The sequence below is a fragment of the Botrytis deweyae genome, assembly GCF_014898535.1.
Source record: "Botrytis deweyae strain B1 chromosome Unknown BDEW_020, whole genome shotgun sequence".
Classification (NCBI taxonomy): domain Eukaryota; kingdom Fungi; phylum Ascomycota; class Leotiomycetes; order Helotiales; family Sclerotiniaceae; genus Botrytis; species Botrytis deweyae.
The window spans coordinates 255,507-276,992 of NW_024066227.1; the positions used below are offsets into that span (position 1 = coordinate 255,507).

Here is a 21,486-nt window from a genome sequence, read left to right on the forward strand (position 1 = left end):
TGGGAGATTCGGTGGGCGGCGAGATATGACTGCGGATTTTGGATCGTGGCGTGACATGCAACATGTATCCACGCATGTTGATGACAAATTATCCATCTCGCAGGAGAGACTTGTGAATCATCTCTGCGGATTCCAGATCGTCGTTATCAGGTATTTCTCAATGTGTCTTGAGATGTCTTACTAAATCGTGTACGTAGACTATGGACGGCATTTCTTCTATATACCATGCTAACATCTCCATAGGATTCCGAGCACATTATTCCAAATATCTCGCGCTGGGGATGTAGTTCAGCAAATGTCGTCTTAAAATCAAGATTGAAAGTGGAAAAAGCAAGTGCTGCCTTATTAAAGTCCATGGAGTGTCTTTGATGAGTCTGGTCTATGAATTATGGTATTACATGAAGGAATTTCAATCCTATCACTCGAAATTATGGCCTGTCGCCACCATTTCTTACTGTCATCTTTTCGTGCATACAATTGCCAATTCGAAGTCGAATAAATATCAGTAATGCAGAATATATTAACCTTCTGCTATCCCTCCAGCGGAATTGGTAGCGACGTCACGATGCTGGCTTCCCGGCATTTTGTGTTTGATTGGTAATTATTTGGGTACGATGTCAGAGTGAAGGGATGGGTGCGGATTTTATACCTGAGACTTGACTCAGAGGGGGTGAATTGAAGAATGATGAGGTAGGAAGAGTGTGCTTCGTTCTCTGGAATTAGAAAGGCGGAGTACCATTATTACTCTGTTTGGATCTCCGCATGTATTGTGTCCTTGGGGGTGTATATAAATCGGTCCCATCACACTTCATACTCAAAAATCACGTAGATACAAAGAGACGCTTATACAACTGGTACCAGGCGAAACCGAGCAGCAGTTGTATACATGGTTAGCAGCAATAATGGCGACGAGTCGATCAGAGTCTATTTCACATTTATCGTAGGATGATTTCACAGTATTATTTATTCTTCCGATGGGGATTTCGTAATGTTGTCGTTCTCAGACCGTGATTACATTACACTTATATGTTCCTCTATTAAATGAATAGAAACTGTTATTTCCATTGCCATTATCCATTCCATTACCAAAGACGTCACAATCTCATTCCTCTTCTTTTCGTTTCTGATGCAAATTCTTCAGTCTCTTTATCTGTCACATCATTCCCTCATTCTATGCTTGAAATGAGAATTCGTTTGATCCTCTCTATTTCTTCCTAGCGAAGCCATGTTCTCTAGACACCTGTATGTTTTGATAAGATAATTTCTAGCCTCATAGATGTGTTTTATAGAGACCTTGCAGACAATTCGAAACCTCCCCCCTCTGTTTTCAAAGCAGCTCATCTCAATTTTTTTCGATCCTTACTATATACTTCAGGCCCCGCAAATTTGTGGCATCTCCACAGGAATGACTCGAAGTCTCGATGTGGGGATATAAAACCACTGATGCAGCCGTGAGAAGAGAGTAGACACAGAGTATGTATAGCCACGACAAGTGACAAGAACTAGGTTGCGGAAATTGATGGGTGTTTCCTTATCACTTCACGATCAGGACTATGAGATTGAGGGGTTTTACTTTTTGTCATGTTGAGCAGTTGGGTTTGAGTACAACCCGAAGTTGGCGATTTCAATATTCTTAGTACTGAGAGTACTGTCAATACTGCTATAATGCTATTGGTGTTATTCTCGATATCGTCACTATTGGTTTTGATGTTATTTCCGATCGTCATCATCCTAGTTTTCCGTCATTGCATGATTCAAACACATCTGTACTTTAACCTCAAGATAACCCCTCTGAAAAACGGAGTGCGAGTAAGGAATGAACAGTATTGCAATATCTATCGAGCAAAGCCAGCTACTCATCTGCTCCCATAGCTTATCTTGATCATCTTTTTCGGCTCTTGGGGAGCTACGATATGAGGTTTAAGAATCTTAAATACTTGATCCTGACGTAGTAAATGTTTGCACACAAAGAATAGAAGAGGTTATCTACATTCTACTTGTTATTACAATCACGAGTAGCGGGGATGGGGAATCTTGCCCATGAATTCACATACATTCCTCTCTTCAACGAGGAGAAAAAAATGAGGCATGGTGTATATAAGTCTCAACAGCACGCCTACGCTACGAAAAGTACACACGAAGAAAGTACATCAAGGGAGATGTCAAGGACACAGATTTACTCGGCACCTTTGCCCCAGACCCAAAACTAGAAAAACAATATCTCATATTCCCCTCGCACCAACCGTCAAACATCGCTGTATCATTCCATAATCACATCCATCCTCCTCATTGTCATTTCCACCAAATACTTGCTATCGTCACTTTAATTCTATTGCCACTTGCACTACGTCAAGAATGAGATGAAACTAGGTATACACACACACGCATGCATAGCCTCGAACGAATGCTCATATACACTTCCTCAGCTTAAAGTACTCGATCATACAAATGCCCTGGATCTCTTGTATTTTTTTGATTCGGGATATACATGCTAATACAAACCCGACATCTTCAGTCTTAAATAGTAGACTCTGAAAATGCGTGAAAGAGGAGCTGCTGAGTGGAGAAACAAAAGAGGGACGATAATTGGATAGTGTTATGTTACATACCCAAAATATAATAGGTAATTCGTTGATTTTGCTGCTGGTTTGCTACTGTAGTTATCTTCTCGGTAGCTTGAAATTGTGTTGTGGGTGGTGAGTGGTGGGTGTATAAATCTACTCACATCCAATTTCAGCTCACCACCCCATGACATCCTTACGCAACAAGAAGACATCGACGATGGTCCAGTTGGTTTTTGTGAATGATGGATGATGGATGGATTTCTTTTCGAAGAGGTTAAGGGGAGTTCCTATATGCAGATTCATGTATGTAAGATATTAATCGTTGTGATGAGTGTATTTACCGTTGTTTTTGATTGTTTATCGTTTTTACTCTCCAATTGTTATCATTTTCCCATTTAGTGCTTCAGATTTCAAATGAGAAAGGGGAGTATAGAAGTGAAATCAGCGGGACCTGGTTGAAAAATACCAATACTTTGATTTCTGAGCGGATTATGTTGTGGTAGGATGGAATGGAATGGATCGACATCTTTCCTATGTGAAAAACTAATTGGTTGTATATGTTGTACATACTGGGAATTCTTCAAGTATCTGGGACTCTTATAGTTAGGTCTGATGTTGTGTCTGATGTTGTGCGAGGGAAGTTGTTGTATGGGCTGATACTCAGGGTTCTGAGGGACGGGGTATATTAAGCCAAAATACAAATTCACATGACCAATTAAGGATTGGTTTAGATGGTCTTCGTTTTGGTTAGAGACTCAAGTGCTCAGACTGTTGCGAGTACTTATGAATTTTCCAAACTCGGAGACTTGCGGAACAAGTGAAAATTTGTGTGATGAGGATTGTCGTTGTCATTGGCATTCTTCTATGTTATTAGACTCGTTGAGTCTTTTGGTCGTTTGTCCGTTTCTTTGCAATTTCTGAATTTGTTTGTACTGTTGTCTTGATGACATGTTGATTCCAGCAAGTTATCTGAAAAGGAATTTTGATACAAAATGCTGCCATTACGGAGTGTTATAGAATGGAACCACGGATATGGACAGTAGGCTTTCAAATTAACTCTATCAAGGTATGATAGATATCGAATTGTCTTGCAATTATTGATTCAGAAAGGCCGGAATCTTGAGAGTTTACATACCATTATTGGAATACTGATTTGAATATTGATGGCTGAGTCCTTTGAGAGTTAAGGAGTCACTCTATGAACGTCCGAACATGCTATGCAGCTTCACCTCATTCATACATCCACACATTTCCATTTTCGCTCGCGCGCCCCATACAACCTCATAGGTAATCACAAAGTGAAGTTCCTGTGTACTATATATAAAGAGGTATCCAAGAGCACAAAGTCTTTATAGAAAAACAAAACAGTATCCATACTCGAGACATGTGGTAGACACGATTTTGATCAACACAAAAATTTTCCCATCATAACTTCGAAGTTAAAAATGAAGTTTCAAATCGGAGTAGGGGACATACATGGTCAGTATTGTTATCGACAAAATCACTCGTTGTCATTAAGACAACTTCTGTCATCTGTAGATAGATGGATTCTCATCATCATGCGGTAAAAAACACGAGAGAATGATGAGTCATGACGTATCACAGACAGAGAATTCTATCTTACAAATCATCAACTTCATGTTTGTAAGTTTATAAGGCTATACACCACTTGGCACATATGGAAATTGTGAGCTTGCGGTTTACTTTTCCAGATACCCGTAAAAACAAGAAAGTCAGATCTTTATATACCTCCTAAGTTGCGAAATTACCTCCGCTTGAAAGATTTCACAAGCTGAAGGAACACCTTTAAGTTCGAGGAATCTGTAAATGATCAGCGATACCGGAGACGGTGCTTGATTCCAAAATTAATTATTATGCGTAATATTTACCGTGCAATTTGGAACTTGGGGTATATAAATCAACCCACTCGCGTAATCAAACCAAGAGAACTAAATACACCTTTAAGCTTCTATGACCGAAACTCAGGTCTGTAGATTCCCTAGGGCAAAGCAGTCTTCACATCAGATAAAAAGTATACCCAAGTTTTACACTCCAAGATTATCATCCGGTATATCATAGATATCTGATCACCGACTCTTCCATTACTATCATATCAAAAACCCCGCTATCAGGAAATCATTTCCGTTGTCGTTCGCAAAGGCTGGTGGCTGTTGTTATCCATCATGTGATTCTCTCCCTTATGCATCTTATCCTTACCCCCAAACTGTTCAAATTCTTGACAAAACTCCTCATAATTCCCACAGAAACCACCTTTTCCCCGAAAACTGGTGCCCACTGCCCACTACAGAATACAGAATACGCACAAGGGACAACAACCCTGATATGGTATCATGATGTGAAGACTTCCACATTTGATTTCTATCATCAGAAAAGCTGTGTTTATATAGAGGTCTAAGATGAAAAGAATAACAGATCTCGCAGTGTCGAAACTTGTAACAGTTCCTTTGTTCTACTTCAGTCTCTTCCTCGCTCGTCTCATCCCATGTCTTAGACGATGGAAACTCCAAAGAGTACTATTTAAACTCCTACGAACGCTCTTTAAGAGATATCAATCCCTGACTAGCAAACATCAACGCCCATAGGAAGATGCAGTGAGAAATCTTGATCGAAGATTCTGGAAAGGTTTCGCAAAAATCAAGGGTATAATATCTCGGAGCGTGCTAGAGCTTGGGGAAAACAACACTTGTTATTGTCATCAAATAAAAGCACTAACGTATCTTCATACAAATGAACGCCAGCGGTAATCCAATTGTACTGCCATTTCTCTCTCATGAACCCAAATCTCTAAAGATAGGTATGTATAATCCCCCATTTTCCCAACCATCGTTGTCATACACTAACCACCATTCCCCTCGATGCATCCCCTCAACCGCCAACTCGAATACCAGCCTCTAGCGCTCTAAGCAAAACAAATCCACTTAGATTTACCTCCATCCTTCATCCAAAAAACCTGAACTCCTCGAAATCGAAACTTGAAGGTTGCTGTTACACCGGAAAATGAAATATTGATCAACCAGTCATTTATTCTTTTCCCTTTCCTTCCTCCGCACAAAAATCCCTCCCTCCCTCCATCCATCCATCCAATCTTCAACAGTCTACCGAAGAAGCGAGAAGGCGAGGCGGGAAGTATATAGCCCCCCTCCCCCTCCCTCTCCCTCTCTTCTTCCCATCCTCAAAATTCACAATTTTTTCAATCAGCCATGTTATTAGGACTAATGATAGAGAAGAAAGAGGAACTCATTTTGGAGTGCAAAATCTACAAACCTCATCTAAATTATCTTCACAGCCCGGGACCGCAAAAATCACAATGAGTATTTGTGATTCCTGATTTAGGCCGTTGACGGTGAGTTTTTGCTGTGATCAGATGTATATGTACATGGGTACTAGATGTTGGTGATATTTACATACCTAATATGTCTACAGGGAGTTTTTATTGGCTGTTTAATTTTGTGTTGTTGATTGATATACTTGTCATTAGATATAGTTGTCTATTCTTGCATTGTGCGTACGGGTTTGGGAGAAGATGTCTGACTAATGGTGGAGAGGAGATGCTAAGAATGGGTATTGTGAGTTGAGGGGAAGAAATCTGCAGCTACTCAGGCATGATATCAAGTCTAGTCAATGGGTAGTTGGCGATGCTTTGGAAGATTTTAGGTTGGACGGGCATATATATAGATATACCTTCAAGATCTGGGAAACACGCGAAGTGTGATATCTCCACAACCGATCTCTGGCAAAACTAACCCGCATGCTAAATACAGCTCAGAAAGATATATGATGTAAATACGATGTATTGTAAACTAGTGGTATCTTAAAAAACTCAACGATCGTCTTTCTTTCTTCGAAATTTAAGACCAAGGAAAATTAACTTTCTGTCTGTCTGTTGATTGCCATTATCTGCACCCACCATCTTCTGTCACAAATCGTCTGCTGTCTTATTGTCATCTTCCATCTCTCCTTTACCAGCCCTCATCATCATTCATCTTCCCAACCATGAAATTATCTCCCCCAAGCGAACCAAAGAGAAGAAACTTTTCAGAAACCCATTCACCGATTCCCAATTCTCTCACCTAGTAGACACCGCCACCAACCTCCTTCACAACCCATTTAAACAAGTTCTTTCTTATGTCCACCCACATCAAGCCCACTACTAACACCTCTCGTATCCAATTCCTGCTCGACCCACACCTCATCCTCAAACTTATAAAGCTGAGGCTCCACCTCCCCCTTTCTCCTCAAAATCCACTTCCTAGCCCACCAAGGAAATTGCTGCTGAATTTGAAACTTCGCATGAGTTCTCGTCGGTACCGCAAACACATAATCTAATTCCTCCAACGTTCTCTGTTTAGTTTCCGGGAGGAAAAAGAAAATTAATGCGAATGCGACGAGATTGAGTCCGGCGTAGAAACCAAATACACCCTGGGGTTTCATAGCGGATAACATGCGAGGAAGTGTAAGGGAGAGTACCGAGGCCCAGAAATTGTTGGTGGCAACGGCCCAGGACATACCGATTTCACGATGGGATAAGGGGAAGACTTCGGCGGAATAGGTAAATGGGACGGGTCCTTCACCAGGGGAATAGGCAATATCGAAGAGGTAGATGAAGAAGGCCACCATGCCGATATGTGCTTTTGACGATTCGGGGATGAAGTAACAAAGACCTGCTGCGAGAAGAGTCCAGAACATTTGAGGGAATGTAAAGAGAAGAAGTGTGCGCCGACCGAAAGTATCGATTGTCCAGACAGCAGGCCACGCAAAGATGAAATTGATAAGACCGAAACCGAAAGAGGCGAGGAGCGCACCGATGATTGTTGCGCCTGCGTTTTTGAAGATGGTGGAGGAGTAGAATGCAATGATGTTGACTAATTAAATACAATACGGGTTAGCGAGTCATCGCATAAGGTTTCCAGTTGAGATAAAAGGGATGAAGGAACAAAGACATACTTCCACACATCTGCTGCCCAATCATAACAATACCACTCGCTTGTGTTGCTCTCCTCAATCTTGGCACCGTAAATAACTCAATAAACCTCGTAAACATATTTCCATTCTTCGCTAATCCACTCTGTTCCAACAAACGATCCTCATAATCCAATTGTGCCTGAATAGAATATAAATCCCTCGCAGCCTGCAATGGCGAGTTTCTCAAACGCAAGAGCGATCTATATGCTTTCGGTACATTTCCTTTCTTCAACAACCATCTCGGCGATTCGGGACAGAAATATATTCCAATAACAAGAGGAATTGCAGGAACGAGCGCAGAACCAAATTGTAATCTCCATGCCAATGCGCCAGAATGCACAAATACGAGATTAGCACAGGTACCGAGAAAAATACCAGCAGCGGTCCACACTTGCCAGGACATGACGAGACCACCGCGAATACTAGTCGGAGAATTTTCGGCGGAGAAAACGGGAACGGTAACTTCTTTGAGACCCATTCCAATACCGAGGAGGACACGACAAGCCATTAGTTGGCCGTAGGTTTGGGAACAACCCATGCCGATTGGAGCGATGAGAGAGAAGATTGCTGCGACGAAGATGGTACCGCGACGGCCTATGTAGTGGTTTACGGGGTCGGAGATCCATGCGGTACTGTGGAGTAATCTATCAATTTTTGTCGGAGAGGAATGGGAAGTGAGAAGGTAAATGACAAGAGTCTAGATAATCGACTTGCAGAGTATAGGGCAAACTGCTTAGTTGCAGATACCGAACTGTAATTGCATCTGAGACGAAAGAGAAGTCTTAACAAAAAGTTACTCACAAGAGACAGATAGCCATATAAGGCATTGCATTAATAGCACCAATAATCCACGCATTCTTATCACAAGTACCTTGAGCTTCGCATATAGGGCCTGTATCTGGAATATCTAGAGCATCTCCAAAGGTAAGATTTGCGCCATTGGCACCTAATATTATTAGTCAACATTTCTTGGAAATATGCATATTCTTGAGTAATCTACCTGTTTGATCCCACTATGCGACGAGGTCAGTATTATTCTAGCAGGAGGATAATCTATAGGGTACAGAAACGAGGAAACTTAGGAAGATATTACTTACACCCTGAATAGCAGCAGCAACGGAATTCAAAATAATAGTCATATAAAGTTGTTTAGGATGTTTCCAACGATGCGTAACTTCCTCCTCCAAAACTCTTCGATCCTCATCATCAAGTTCCGTAATCTTATCTGCATGATGAGGACTTTGCGCAACAAGTGCTCCTTTGATTAAATTTGGGAGAATGTCAGTGAGATTGTGTTTATTTGCAAATGTTTCGACGTCGGCGAGGAGCTGATGTTTGGGGATACCGACGAGGGGATTTCGGATCCTGAGATGTGTTAGAGGAGAAGAAGAAAAACAGAGATTGGAATGGAGATGGAGAGAACATACTCGCCGGTGGTGTTGGCGGATAGTTGAGTGAGGTCGATTCCTCCTTTACGAGGAACCTCTTTTTCTTGTGCTCCAAGTTCATCTTTCTCGTAGGCGGGAGCTACCTCGCCAGTATTGCTGGAGATGTTTGTTGTTGCACTATCAACGGCCTTGTCAGCAAACATTAGAAAACCATTAGCTCACGAATAAAAGTTACCTTTGATCGTGCTTATGGTGAGGGCCCAAGTCATCGGCCATTTTGAATGTTAATCTCGAGTTTGGTTACGTCAAATTAACTCTTTTCTCACAGCAGGTCGATATGTTTATATGAACTTTGTGATCCCAATACCAAGACCGAGCACCGTTAATATTCAAACAAGAATATTGTCCAGCCAAGCCGGCGAGTGATCAACTTAATAATTTTCAAAAACGAAAGTGCGAGTGAATCAGACGAGAACACTAGATTTAAAGGATGCCTGGACGACAGACAGTGCATGCTGCATGAGCGTGCACAAGGCCCTACAGATGATTCACCATTCCCAATGAAACGTCGGTGATGCCGGCACCTACATGAAGTATCATACGCCTCAAATCTCCATAATCGTATATGAACCCTTCACAATGCATTTACAATTCACTCCAGAGCTCAAGCTACCCCGCATTCGAATCCCTGAAGCTGACTCTCCAATCCAGTCAAATCCTAGACCTCATTGTGTAACCCCAGAAACAGAGTATCCCTTGGCTTCAGTCAATATCTTCGTGCATGCATGATTATCATGTTCGTGGCGTGAATAGCTTCATCTGATTTGATAAGATTTTTTCGAAAATTGATAACGTGATCGTGTATCACCGGACTTTGTCGGTCGTATCAACATTTTGTGGTTACATGGCCAAGTTACATTGATTAAGTGGCTTGCAAAATTTTGTAACGGATGTCAAAAAGGCTCAGAAAATGGCGTAAGAATGGTTACAACGAGAGCATCAGCACGTAAAAGATGGAGATCCTTTCTGAAAGAATATGCATATTGAAGTCATGAATAGAGAGATGATTTTTTCGTCGGTGAAGGAACCACAGCTTATGGTTACCTAGTAACAAGAAGATATTCCTACCTAATCATCCGCAAAATTAGTGAGCAAAACTAAAGACGTGATAAAATAACCAATCATAAGTATACCGTAATTTTCGTATGACCATAAATCGAACGATATGTAAGGAATCAGAAACCTCAAGAGATCTTTTGAAACAATGATTCAAATTTCAACTGCAACATCTGCAAGGCACCGGTTGAACTTTCCGAAGAGTGTGGCATCGCGCAATGAATGTCTCTATTGAGGTGAAAGACTCATTCAGATCGACTAATAATGGGGGCAAGCCCCCAAGCCCCCATAGCACGCTACGCTCGAGATGTTAATAAAGATGTTGAAGATTGAAGGTATACATGGGTGTATTTTTCTTTCGAATAATCTGCCTCCACGGCAGTGGCCCCCGGAGGACCAGCGGAGCGTCATTCAAGACCATGGCTATGAACAATGGTGGATATTTGATTCATTCATCTACCTAGGCAATTCATCCTTCAATCTAACGTACATCCATGAAAATGTGTGAGAAAAGGGGGTTCGAGCTTTATCCACCGTCCTATTAAAGGGCTGTAGCGAAAGCCAGAATAAAGCGTCTTCTAATTCTTAATCTCACATCAATCCGAAAGGATCTACTCAATCTACCAACGCTCCGTTAAGAACAACTCTCTATGTGAGAACATGTTCCTGCAGTTCCTAACAAACTGCATCGTTGAAAAAGGTCAACAGTCTATATTTTACTGTTCACACACCCAATCTTGACGTGATATCTCGTTCGTCCAGCACTTCGTATTGAAATTCCACAAGTATCTATTCAGACCTCTGCATCGACAGGCCATCCGAAATGGTCAAGTGACCAAAGGATCTGCTCTATGTAGTTAGTTCTTTTCCCCTAATCACAGAAAGAGGTGTACTTATCCCCTGCCCGGAGGGGTTGCCTCAATACTTTGGGCAGAAGTATGAGACAACCCAGGACTACCAACCATTAGGCCTGTCCTTGAACTCAATTCCCAAATGCCCTGACCGTCACCCACTAGAAAGTCCAAATCATGTACAACCAAGAAGCTATCGAGTCAGGCCCATTAAATAATCCGACAGAGCAATCAATGCTACCCATGATAGACAAGCACTAAGCTTTGACTCCAACACGAGATGGGTCCCATCATGGACACTGAAGTGCTTTTCATCATCAAAATGAGTGATCTGAAACTATCCCAATTTGGTGCAACGACTTTAGGACAGTCTATCATCACATTCCATCATTCGCGCTTTACAAACAAATCATTCCAGAACCAACACCTTCATCAACCCCTGTATAATTGGAACCCTTTGTGAAGGGATCATCTCGATTCGAAATCATTTTAGCGGCGAGCGACGTAAACGATCAAGTACCTCGGCGTAATTCGAAAAACCTCTCTCTGTTTGAAAAGTATAGTCCACGAAGATAAGTTTTTGATTCCTCTGCAAGAAAGCAGGGCACAAACGGACAAAAGACATCAACAAAAGCCGTGATCATCTCTAACAGTTACGAAAGAGGAAAAGTGGTAACAAACATCAGAAAATGTTGTCCCAAAATACCGGCGTCTTCCATCACTCTAATGTATGTTGTAGAGGAGAAAGTTAATGCGGTGATCGTAGTTACATTCAAATGAATGACAAAGCCTATGGTTGATACCGCGGCAATGGTCTCGAGAAATGACTGCGTACATAAAATGTACGAAGCATTGAAATGAGAAAGGTTGGAGACAAGATTCACTCCCCGGAGGATGTAGAATACAATGGAAACGGAGTAGCTTCACCATTATCAAACCACGTTGACTCATCTCTCTAGATGTTCACAACAAAAATATCGAGAGGCATTGACTTTCCGGAGCATGGGAATACGATTTTCTTCAAATGATAAAGCATTCGAAGGACAATTCTTCTTGTAATCTCCATTCCGAAGACCACCCACAGCAGTGAGTTTTTGGTCAAGGGAATGTGTAGAGATATACAATCCGAACAGCCTGTATGTAATCTTCAATAAATATTCTGCTCGGTCTTTGCCCCTTGGATATCCTCATCATGTAATCTTCGAGAGTGTATAGAGAAAACGAGACGATTCGTAATAGCTTATATGAAGACCCTCATGATAGCTTCTCGCAGAAGAATCAGTTCCATCTCAATTTGTATCTCCTTTCTCAAATCAACTTGCATTATCATCGAAGACAACCATATTGATCAAAGACGTCCAGCCGATTTCCCTGACGGAGCGTCCCTACGCGGGATCTTACTAGAATAGCTCATAGCAGAAATCAGTTTTATCGTCTCTCGACATCTGGACTATTCATTCAACTTTTCGACCTTTTGTACATTCCTCAATCGCGTAACCTTTCGGCTTCACAATTCTGGTCCGAGACAAAATCTCTATTCAGAAGAACAAATCAAAGCCGCAAAGCTTGTGAACCGGCAGTATTCTTAGGGTTAAGTTCTGAATCGTATGATTCCTTTCGGAATATCGAGTCAGAGTCTGTAGGGTAGACGATATACTTGGTTTGTAAGGTGAGAGAGGGGTTTCGAATTCGTCGCCTTCAATCGAGGTATTTGGTGTCGTAAAGGTAAGCTCGTTGCTATATGATATTCGAATCGAGGTTGAAGCTCTTCGAGTGACAACTCAATGGGAGGAGGTAGGTGATGAGTCCTGGAGGTTTTTTGTGAGCAAAGAATTGCAAATGACAATATAAGAGGTGATGATGTTTTTCTTTGGTCATGACGATTGGAAGGGGAAGATGTATGTGCACGCGTTCGCGTAAGGCTGGATTTCGACGCGACACGCTAATTGATGGCCTAAAATTTTTACTTGTTAAGCTTCAAGCTTCATCCGCTTAGCAGGCCTGAACATTACCAGTTAATAGGTAGATATTTGCCCAACAGTTGGAATTCTAGGAGTTATATTTATTGGGTATGTAAATTATAAATTCCTTTCCTTGCATTGAGACCTTACTTTTCATTCATACTACAATAGCAATCATTTCGTACCTACTTTTCGCACCTGTTTTTCAATATCATCTACTCATACAAAAGCTTGGAGTGAGCGAGGGAACCACGAGATGTAGGTTGAAAGTTTTCAGCTCAATCTTATAGGCTCCGCAATGAATTCGAACGAGGAAAAATATCTACATTGATGTATGTAAATATGGGAGCTCGGTGGTCAAATCTTACTCAGTCTTATTAGAGTACGAAGCTCAGGCTCTTTGGAAGGAATTTGGGTGACGACGCAGCTTATTGAAAATGTCATTCAGGAATGGCTCCATAACCTTATATCCTTATGTGGAAATTTCTACTCTCAAAGGGGCGAGAGGGGCTACAAAGGATGTACTAGGTAGACTCTTAGGGGTATACTCTTTGTGCATACACATGAACTTTTGAGACTTGTCGTTCTCATTTGAAGGGTACCATAAAGTTATTGTCTTCTGTACCGGTACCGGTGTTATATGAGATACTCGTACTCGATAAGAGAAACATGATCTAGAATACGAAGATATTATTATGGGGGGCAAGCCCGCAAGCCCGCAAGCCCCCAAGCCCCCATGGCCATCTGGGTCTTTCCCACACAGTCAAGTCAGCACATGCCATACAATATATAGTGGATAACCCCTAAACCTTATCACGACTACGCCACACAGGTGGTTACCGATGTTTTCAAATACGCATACAATACGCATACAGTTCTATTGTACGTCACCCACTCGAAACATTTGCTTCACATTACTTCAGAAATCCAAAAGTTCTCTCCAGCCTGCACATCGAAATTGTGATCCTTTTTCAGATTATACTTCGCAGTTCAAACGGCATGATTTGTAAGATTGAAGAATCAGCCCCAATCGGGGTTGTTTGGAGATCTAGGCCGTGTATCACGACTTCCCGAAAAATGAGGAACATCTTGAAACCGCCACGTTTTCAGGGTTTATCCAATCCTGTGAAGAATCCTATTGTGATATCCCGTTACCTTCAAAGTAAACCTAATCCGAACGATCCAATCCAAGACCTCACTATTAGTTTTCCATCTGAAGTGGAGCCTCGAAAATGTTAAGATATCCCAAGAATAGCTTGTTGCTGGCCGTGCGTCTGTTACAGCTTCGTCGAATATCCTTGTTTGAGCGTTGATAGAACGTTCCAAGATGGGCTCGTCTGAAAATCTTCATCAATGGCATACACGCGTTCTTCTTAGTTTGCTTACTTCTTAGATCAAGTTAGGTTATGATGACATGACGTGAAGATAAGGAGGAAGCTGATTGTAGGTTATCTCGAGGTGTTTTGTTCTTTTCTATTGCTGGATGTGATTTTCTACACATTTCTTCTACACACTCCTTTGAATAATTGCTTCATTTGCCTTTTACCATTCTTTTCCTTCATTCCTTTGACTTGATATTCTTGAAAAACTCCTATCTTTGCCTCTTTACCATTTGATATGCAAGTCTTTTCTTTCTTTACAATATCTTTATAATATTACTTTTTTCATACCATCATCATCTACCTCTCATACCATATATCCATTAGCCACCGCCATGTTATTCAATCCACCCCGAAACTCACCTCGTATTCTCTCTCTGGCTCTACTCTCCACCTTATGCCTCTGTTTCCTATTCCAATGGCGTCGCGAACTCTCCTCCCCCAAAACATCCTGGAAACTTCTCCCTACGCCCCTATCTCCCGAAATCTCAGTCAAAGATCCAAAACCCCGCTTTGAATCTTTCCTCTCCAAACTTCTAGAACAAAAACCATCAAATTCATCTCTAGAACTCCCAGACGGATACGTGCTAGTCCGCATCGAGGAGATTAATGAAGAATCAGAACGAATAGACCATCTCACCTTAAGCCAAGAAGATCTTGATATCTCCACAAAAGCCCACTCCAACGTCGTAGAACTCCTCCCAGAATACTCCGATCTAATCACCTACGCCCCCAAAACCAACGGACTGATAACCGTCGGTGGCGGTTCCTACACCCCCGCTCTCCTGGTCTCCATCCGCATGCTGCGAAAAACAAACTGTACCCTCCCAATCGAAGTATTCATCCCCACCCACGAAGACTACGACCCCTATTCCTGCAGCATTCTCGCCTCCCTAAACGCAAAATGTGTTTTCCTCCCCTCTTTCCAAAACGCCACCATCGATCGTTACCAATACAAATCTCTCGCTTTCCTCTTCTCCTCGTTTGAATCCGTCCTCTTCCTCGACGCCGACAATTTCCCCCTCGTTGATCCCACTCCTTGGTTCTCTGCTCCAGTCTTCCAGGAAAAAGGTATGATCACCTGGCCAGATTTCTGGGCCAACACCGCTTCTCCTCTTTTCTATACCCTGGCAAATCAATCTATCCCCGCTATCCAATCCCAACACGCATCTTCCGAAGCGGGCTCAATCCTCATTTCCCGCAATCTCCATAGCCAAACCTTACTCCTAGCCTTCTATTACAATCTCTTCGGACCGGGTTTCTACTATGAAATGTTGGCCCAAAAAGGAATAGGCGGAGAAGGAGATAAAGAAACCTGGGTAGCAGCCGCGAACGTGTTGAAGAAAGACTACTGGCAAGTTCGAGAAAGAAACCATGCTCTCGTGAGCGTAGAACAGGTCGAAAAAGAAGAGGAAGACGAAGAAGGAAATTGGCGAAAAACAGGAGAATGGGTGCGAGTTGGCGAAGAAAATTTAGACGAGGTGGTGGCGATGGTGCAGTTTGATTTTATCGCGGATTATGAAGCTTCGTTTCCTGCACCTCCGTCTTCCTCTTCTTCTTCTGGTTGGAAACTCGATCTGAAAACTAAAAAAGATTCGAAAGTTCCCGAAATGGAGATAAAAGATGTGGAAATCCCCACGTTGAGAAATAATCCAGATGCTGAAATTGTTTTTCTCCATGCAAATCGTATTAAATTGCATCCGGCAGAAGTTCTCGAGCGATTAGATGATTTCCATGGGAGAGGAAGAATGTGGGGGGCGAAAGAGAAAACGATTCAGCGTTTTGGGAGGGATTTGGAAGCGGAGATTTGGGAAGAGGTGATTGAGGTGGCGTGTAGGTTTGGAGATACTTTGTTGTTGGAGGGAGAAGAAGGAGAGGGAGAGGGAGAGGAGGGGAAGCAGGTTTCAAAGGAGAAGGTCTGTGAGGATTTGAGACGGTTTTGGTGGGGGATTTTGGGGGCCGAGGAGCTGGAGGAGAGGGTAAGGAGTGCAGGAGAGGAAGATAGGAGGGAGATGGTGAGGGGGAATGGGGGAGAAGGAAAGGAGTGGAAACCGAGGGTGGGTCATGAGGATGGGGTCAAGAGGGCTGGATAGATTATATAAATCATTGAATGGATAAAGGTGTCAATAGGGTTGGATTATTTTCACAGCATTAGGAGTTCAGGAACAAGGCGTCAAGAAAAGCACAAAGCACAGCATAGAAACAGTGATACCTATTTTTTTTACAACTTTTTTTTTACTATGAGGGTTGCATTTCTGCACGTTTTCAAAGAAAAGACCAAAGAAAAAAAGTAACCATCAACCATCAACTAATCTGACCACTCAGTTGTACCTATTGTACAAAAGCTGTTATTGTCCTGACATCAACTTGTAGGAATGATGTGCTCTTCGGGGATCCGACCAGACGAGAACCTAAAAACAACTAAAAAAAAATATGTCTTCCCAGATGACAAATCTTGGTGCTTCAGCACAAAAATTATGATGTTTCCCAGGAAGTATGCATGCAGCACATAGAATAAAAAGCTCCCCAGAGATGAAGAGACGAAAATTGGGTTGAAGAAAAAGTTTCCCAGCAGAAGAAAAAGTTTCCCAGCAGAAGAGAAAGTTCTCCAAACAGAAGAAGATTCCCCCCTCCCTCCCCAAAATAGCAACTCCCCCATGAGAAGTAGAAACGCCCACCAAAGAAGGCATCTCTGAAGGAAAAAGAAAGATCCCCGAAAAAACTCGAAGCACCCCCAGGAAGAGAATACCAGTGTACAAAGATCCGTTGTTTGAGAATACAATGAGAAATCGTGGAATTATGAAGTCGACAAATCGTGAACCATAGAATCGAGGGAATCGTAGAATCGTGAAACTGTATGTTTACACCACCATCGCCGGCATTCGAAGTACAACGTCGTGTGCTGTGCGAAAGAACCCCTGCGCCTGGTGTATACAAATCGCCCATGATGTACAGACTATCGAATTCGAGGAGAATTAAGCAAGTGCAGAAGAGCCGGAGCTGAGACCCACACCTATCTTAGCTCGTTTTGCAGGGGGTTGGTCCTCAATCTCTTCCTCGCCATCATCATCTTCAACAGCAAAATTATCATCATCAGCACCGACGGAGTTGTTGTTATCCTATTCAGAAAAGTTAGTCTCAAACACCATAAATATTCATAAGGAATGAATTCTCCGACTTTACACAAAGGGAATGGAGAAGGAAGGAAAAATATTGACATACATTCGACAACGACATCAGCATAGTGATGAACGCATCAACATCCATCGTGTTGGGACTGAGTTCCTTAAGCTCCTTCACTTGCTTAGCGAGAGGATTCTCGCCCAAAACAACATCCGTGGTCGCCTTGGTAATGGCTCTTGATGTTTTGGCACCATACAGTCTTGACAGCTTTTCGATGTTGATGCGGCCGATGGTGGGGAGAGTTCCAGAAACAACGAATGTTCTGCCCTCCAAAAATTTGCCTGTATTGTTGAGAAGAGTCTTAATGTGTTGGGGAATCTCGGGTTCGGCTTTCTTCTGGCTCTTCGTGGCGACTTTTCTGGCTGCTGGCTTGTTCTTGCTGGGTTTTGCTTGACCTTCTTCATCATCATCGTCATCACTGTCAGTGATTACGACTGCCTTTGAAGCTGCTCTTGATCTGATGGGGCGTGGCTTTGTCGGCTTTGGAACATCATCATCCTCAATCTCGTCATCTTGAGCCTGGGTTTTCTTGGCTACCGCTCTCCGCTTTGCAGCTGGCTTCTTGACCGCGGCGACTTGAGACTTTCCTTGATTTAATGAGTCGTTAGGAGCTTCAAGTTCATCATCATCGTTATCAGTTTCAGAATCAATCACAACAACCTTAGCCACCCTGGTTCTCTTAGCTCTGGGTTTTTGCACCTTTCTAGGAGCCGCAACGGGCCCCTGGATGTTCTCGTCGTTGTTAGGGACTTCAGGATCAACCTCGATAGTGTCAGTAGCCTTTGTCTTTCTCGCTCTTGGCTTTGTTAACTTAGAAGGAGCTTGACCTGGGGCCTGGACGGTTTCATCATCACCAATGGCTTCGGAATCAACCTCAACAGCCTTGGCCACCGCCTTTCCCTTCCATGCTCTAGCTTTTACTGCCTTTTTAGGAACCTCAACGGCTCCCGCAACGACAACGACATCATCTTCATTGGCTTCAGAATCAACCTCACCAGCCTTGGCCGCGCTTCCATCCTTTGCTCTTGGCTTTGCTACTTCGACAGGAGCCTGAGCTTGAGCTTCTGCATTTTCAATCTCCTGGATTTCTGAGAGAATGTCTTCTATTTTTGGAAGAGCCTTTCTTCTCGGCTTCCTCTTCTTCTTAGTATGATTTAAATCAAGAAATGTCTCGTCTTCCCTATCAGCCCAATCCGCTGGAGCAGCTTCAACAGCCTTGGGTTCAGACTCGGGTAAATCATCCAAGGGATTCTCTTCGAGAACCGACCTAGCGTTTTGCGAATTCGAGGCTCTTGTGTCTCTAGTGACGGTAGTATTTCCACCGCGGAGGTGGACGGGCAGAATTTGGAGATAACCGGGGTAACACGACCTAAGCTCTGCATATCTCTCCTTTGCTAATTTTAGAGTGACATGAGCAAGTGGATCGATACCAATATGTGATTCATTGAGAATAATCCAAACCTGAGAAGTCTCTTGTGCGGACCCAGCCCAAGGTTTACCAAGCTTCGTTACGGCATCAGTTGCTGTCTTGATGACAACTTCCGTTTGCAACTTCTGATTCTTCACGGGTACGTTAGATTGTTGGAAATCATCTTGTAGAGTGGAGAAATCTGCTCCACGGTCTGGGTTCTGTTGTGCCGGTGCATCGAAAAATAGGTCATCCGTTGATTGGTCCGATTCTTGACCTGTGCCTTGCATCAAGATCTCTGCTTGAGTTGATGTGGACTGGTGGGTTGTTGGTCTCTGATTTTGTTGCATTGATGACTCGCCGTTTTGATCAACCGGATTTTGTTTTGCGGATCCATCGGTGTGTTCAGCCATGTGGTCCTGCTTCGACGCCTCGGCAAGAGCTGCTTGTTCCTTACTCAACTGTTCCGATTTTCCAAATCGAACAGCTTGATGAGCTAACCAGTAATCATTGTGCTCTCTTTGATCTGATTTGTTGAAAATTAGGCCGGAGTCACTGCCTTCATTTTCATCTTCCTTTGCTTTCGCGTCTCGATCAATTTGAACGCTCTCCTCCACTCTTTGTTTTTGCTGTCTTGCTTGTCTCAGTTCTTCCTGCAGTAATTCTTCTTTGTCTGCCTTTTTCTTCTGCGCTGCTGTCATCTTTGGCTTTGGTGCTGAAATCCCTGCTGGACCCGTTGCTGGCTTCGACATCTTGTCGGGAACGTGATGCGACAATGGTGATATCTCTGGAATGGACGTGGCAAGCAGTGTCTCAAACGAAAGAAACCGAAATCTGTGATCTTGTAGAAACCAAAAAGATAGTTTGGATATCAAATCAAATGACTGAGTGAGCTTTTTGATATCTTACTTATCAAGATAGAGAAGCAAAAACCAAAAACAGAAGAACTGTGGCGGGGAAGGAATGTAAAAGAGAGCGTAAAAGATTAAATGGCGAGAAACCAAAGATCTTCGTATCCTAAAATTTTAATACAGAAAAGGATGAAAGAAAGTCTAGAAACTTTTTTGACTCGTTGTCTTGATTGTTTGTTGAGGATGGAGGAAGGTTGGTGGTCGGGGATTGAGAGTTGTTGTAGTGAGAATATTTTTGGGGATTGAAATTGCAAGCGGCACAACGCCCATATCTCGGTGAGCGTTTGCCCTAATCGCTCAATAGAGCAATCTAATGGCATTATTACAATTTCGGGAGAAAGAAGGTCCGACTGTTAATCTCAATTTTCAAATCGTATTCACTGTTAAACCTATTTGTGTGAATGGATATTGTCGTCTGTGTCGTCTGTGTCGTCTGAAGTATCGTGATCGGCAATGGGGAGATGATGTACCGAGGCTTTCAAGTCGAGTCCAAAATGACTTCAAATTATTAACTGCTCAAATTGACAATGGATGCTTCAAGTTTTTGTTACAATCACCTGGGAGGTTTCAATGATCTCTTATGATAGTGTCGATTAACCGGAGTTTGCATATTTCGAACATCTATACTAAACAGCTGTCAAACAGTCTCGCGCTAGAGATTGGATGCTACAGATGAATGGAAAGGGGGCGATGAGTCAAGTACTAGATTGCTTTAACTCAAAGAATCAGTGATCCCATGTCTCTTCCACGTCTAAAAGAACAATTAATTCATAGATCAATAGGAGCATTGGCCTAGTCTACACACTATACAAGCGTCATCTAGACTTAAGTTTCAGATTTGTAGTATGGATTTGAACTATCCTCTTAACTTTACTCCCCACCCAAAAGCTATCCTTCTAATGCATTCCTCGTACCAATAGTTGAAGCAAGTGTTATCATTTTGACCTCTAATGCGTCAATCTTCACCGTGGATGAAAGTGTTGAGAGCAAAGAAAAAGGAAAAGAAACAAAGCAAGCATAGCTACTGGACTCGGTAAGGTTAGCACAGAGACAACTATCAATAACTGACAATTTCCTGTATGCGTCCTCGTTGCGCAATCTCATCTCCTACCTCGTCAGCTATGACTTACCAACGCTTGCCCTATGATTCAGACCGGAAGCAAAGCCATAGAACGAAATTGAAGAAGGGGTTCTCACATCCGAGAAATATATACGATTCCAGAAAGTCAGCTGAGATAACGAGCGATGTGAAGTCGCTCACATGCGTCATAAAGATGCTGACAATGAGAGACTTAAACGTGGAAAAGATTTTACTAGAGAAGCTTCAGTTCCCACGTCTGTTCAAACTTCAAGGATTTGGTAGTGAGATGAGGAATCTCATGAAAACAATGAGAGCCTGAAATAGAACTTCTAGTGAAGCAAAAGCCGAAGAAGAGGGAACTCGCAGACGCAGAAACTTTCGTACAGGCGAAACACAAATCTAAGCTTGCTGCTCAGGTCTGGGGTAATTTTGAATCCTTTACTAATTTATTATAATAATTAATAGTCGGTTCTTCAAGCAATCAACTAGTTCCTAGTTGGGGAAAGCAAATGTCCTTGGAAAGCAAATTGTCCTTATAAGATTTTGGTATAGATTTTGTAATTTTTATTGAAAAATATCTGAATTTTATGAATAATATTATGAATTTTAAAGCAATTCAAAAAAATCTAATATTATTAAAAAGCTATAATCTTATTGAATA

At 42.4% G+C, this 21,486-nt stretch overlaps 3 protein-coding genes across 3 annotated transcripts; 1 reads left to right on the top strand and 2 right to left on the bottom strand.

The window, feature by feature from the left end:
• Window positions 1–6,692: 6,692 nt before the first annotated feature.
• EAE98_008006 (uncharacterized protein) lies at window positions 6,693–9,211 on the bottom strand (the record flags this gene model as incomplete). The annotated part of the gene is made up of 7 exons (XM_038955629.1): window positions 6,693–7,447; window positions 7,530–8,179; window positions 8,349–8,493; window positions 8,548–8,560; window positions 8,645–8,912; window positions 8,975–9,112; window positions 9,171–9,211. 7 exons carry the CDS (start codon window positions 9,209–9,211, stop codon window positions 6,693–6,695), a joined length of 2,010 nt encoding a protein of 669 aa, XP_038807923.1.
• A 5,366-nt stretch (window positions 9,212–14,577) lies between these two features.
• Window positions 14,578–16,335, top strand: EAE98_008007 (uncharacterized protein; the record flags this gene model as incomplete). The annotated part of the gene is made up of 1 exon (XM_038955630.1): window positions 14,578–16,335. One exon carries the CDS (start codon window positions 14,578–14,580, stop codon window positions 16,333–16,335), a length of 1,758 nt encoding a protein of 585 aa, XP_038807924.1.
• Window positions 16,336–17,217: 882 nt separating this feature from the next.
• On the bottom strand, window positions 17,218–19,585 carry EAE98_008008 (uncharacterized protein; the record flags this gene model as incomplete). Its single annotated transcript, XM_038955631.1, has 2 exons — window positions 17,218–17,361; window positions 17,465–19,585. The coding sequence occupies 2 exons, from the start codon at window positions 19,583–19,585 to the stop codon at window positions 17,218–17,220; spliced, it is 2,265 nt and encodes a 754-aa protein (XP_038807925.1).
• Window positions 19,586–21,486: the final 1,901 nt, after the last annotated feature.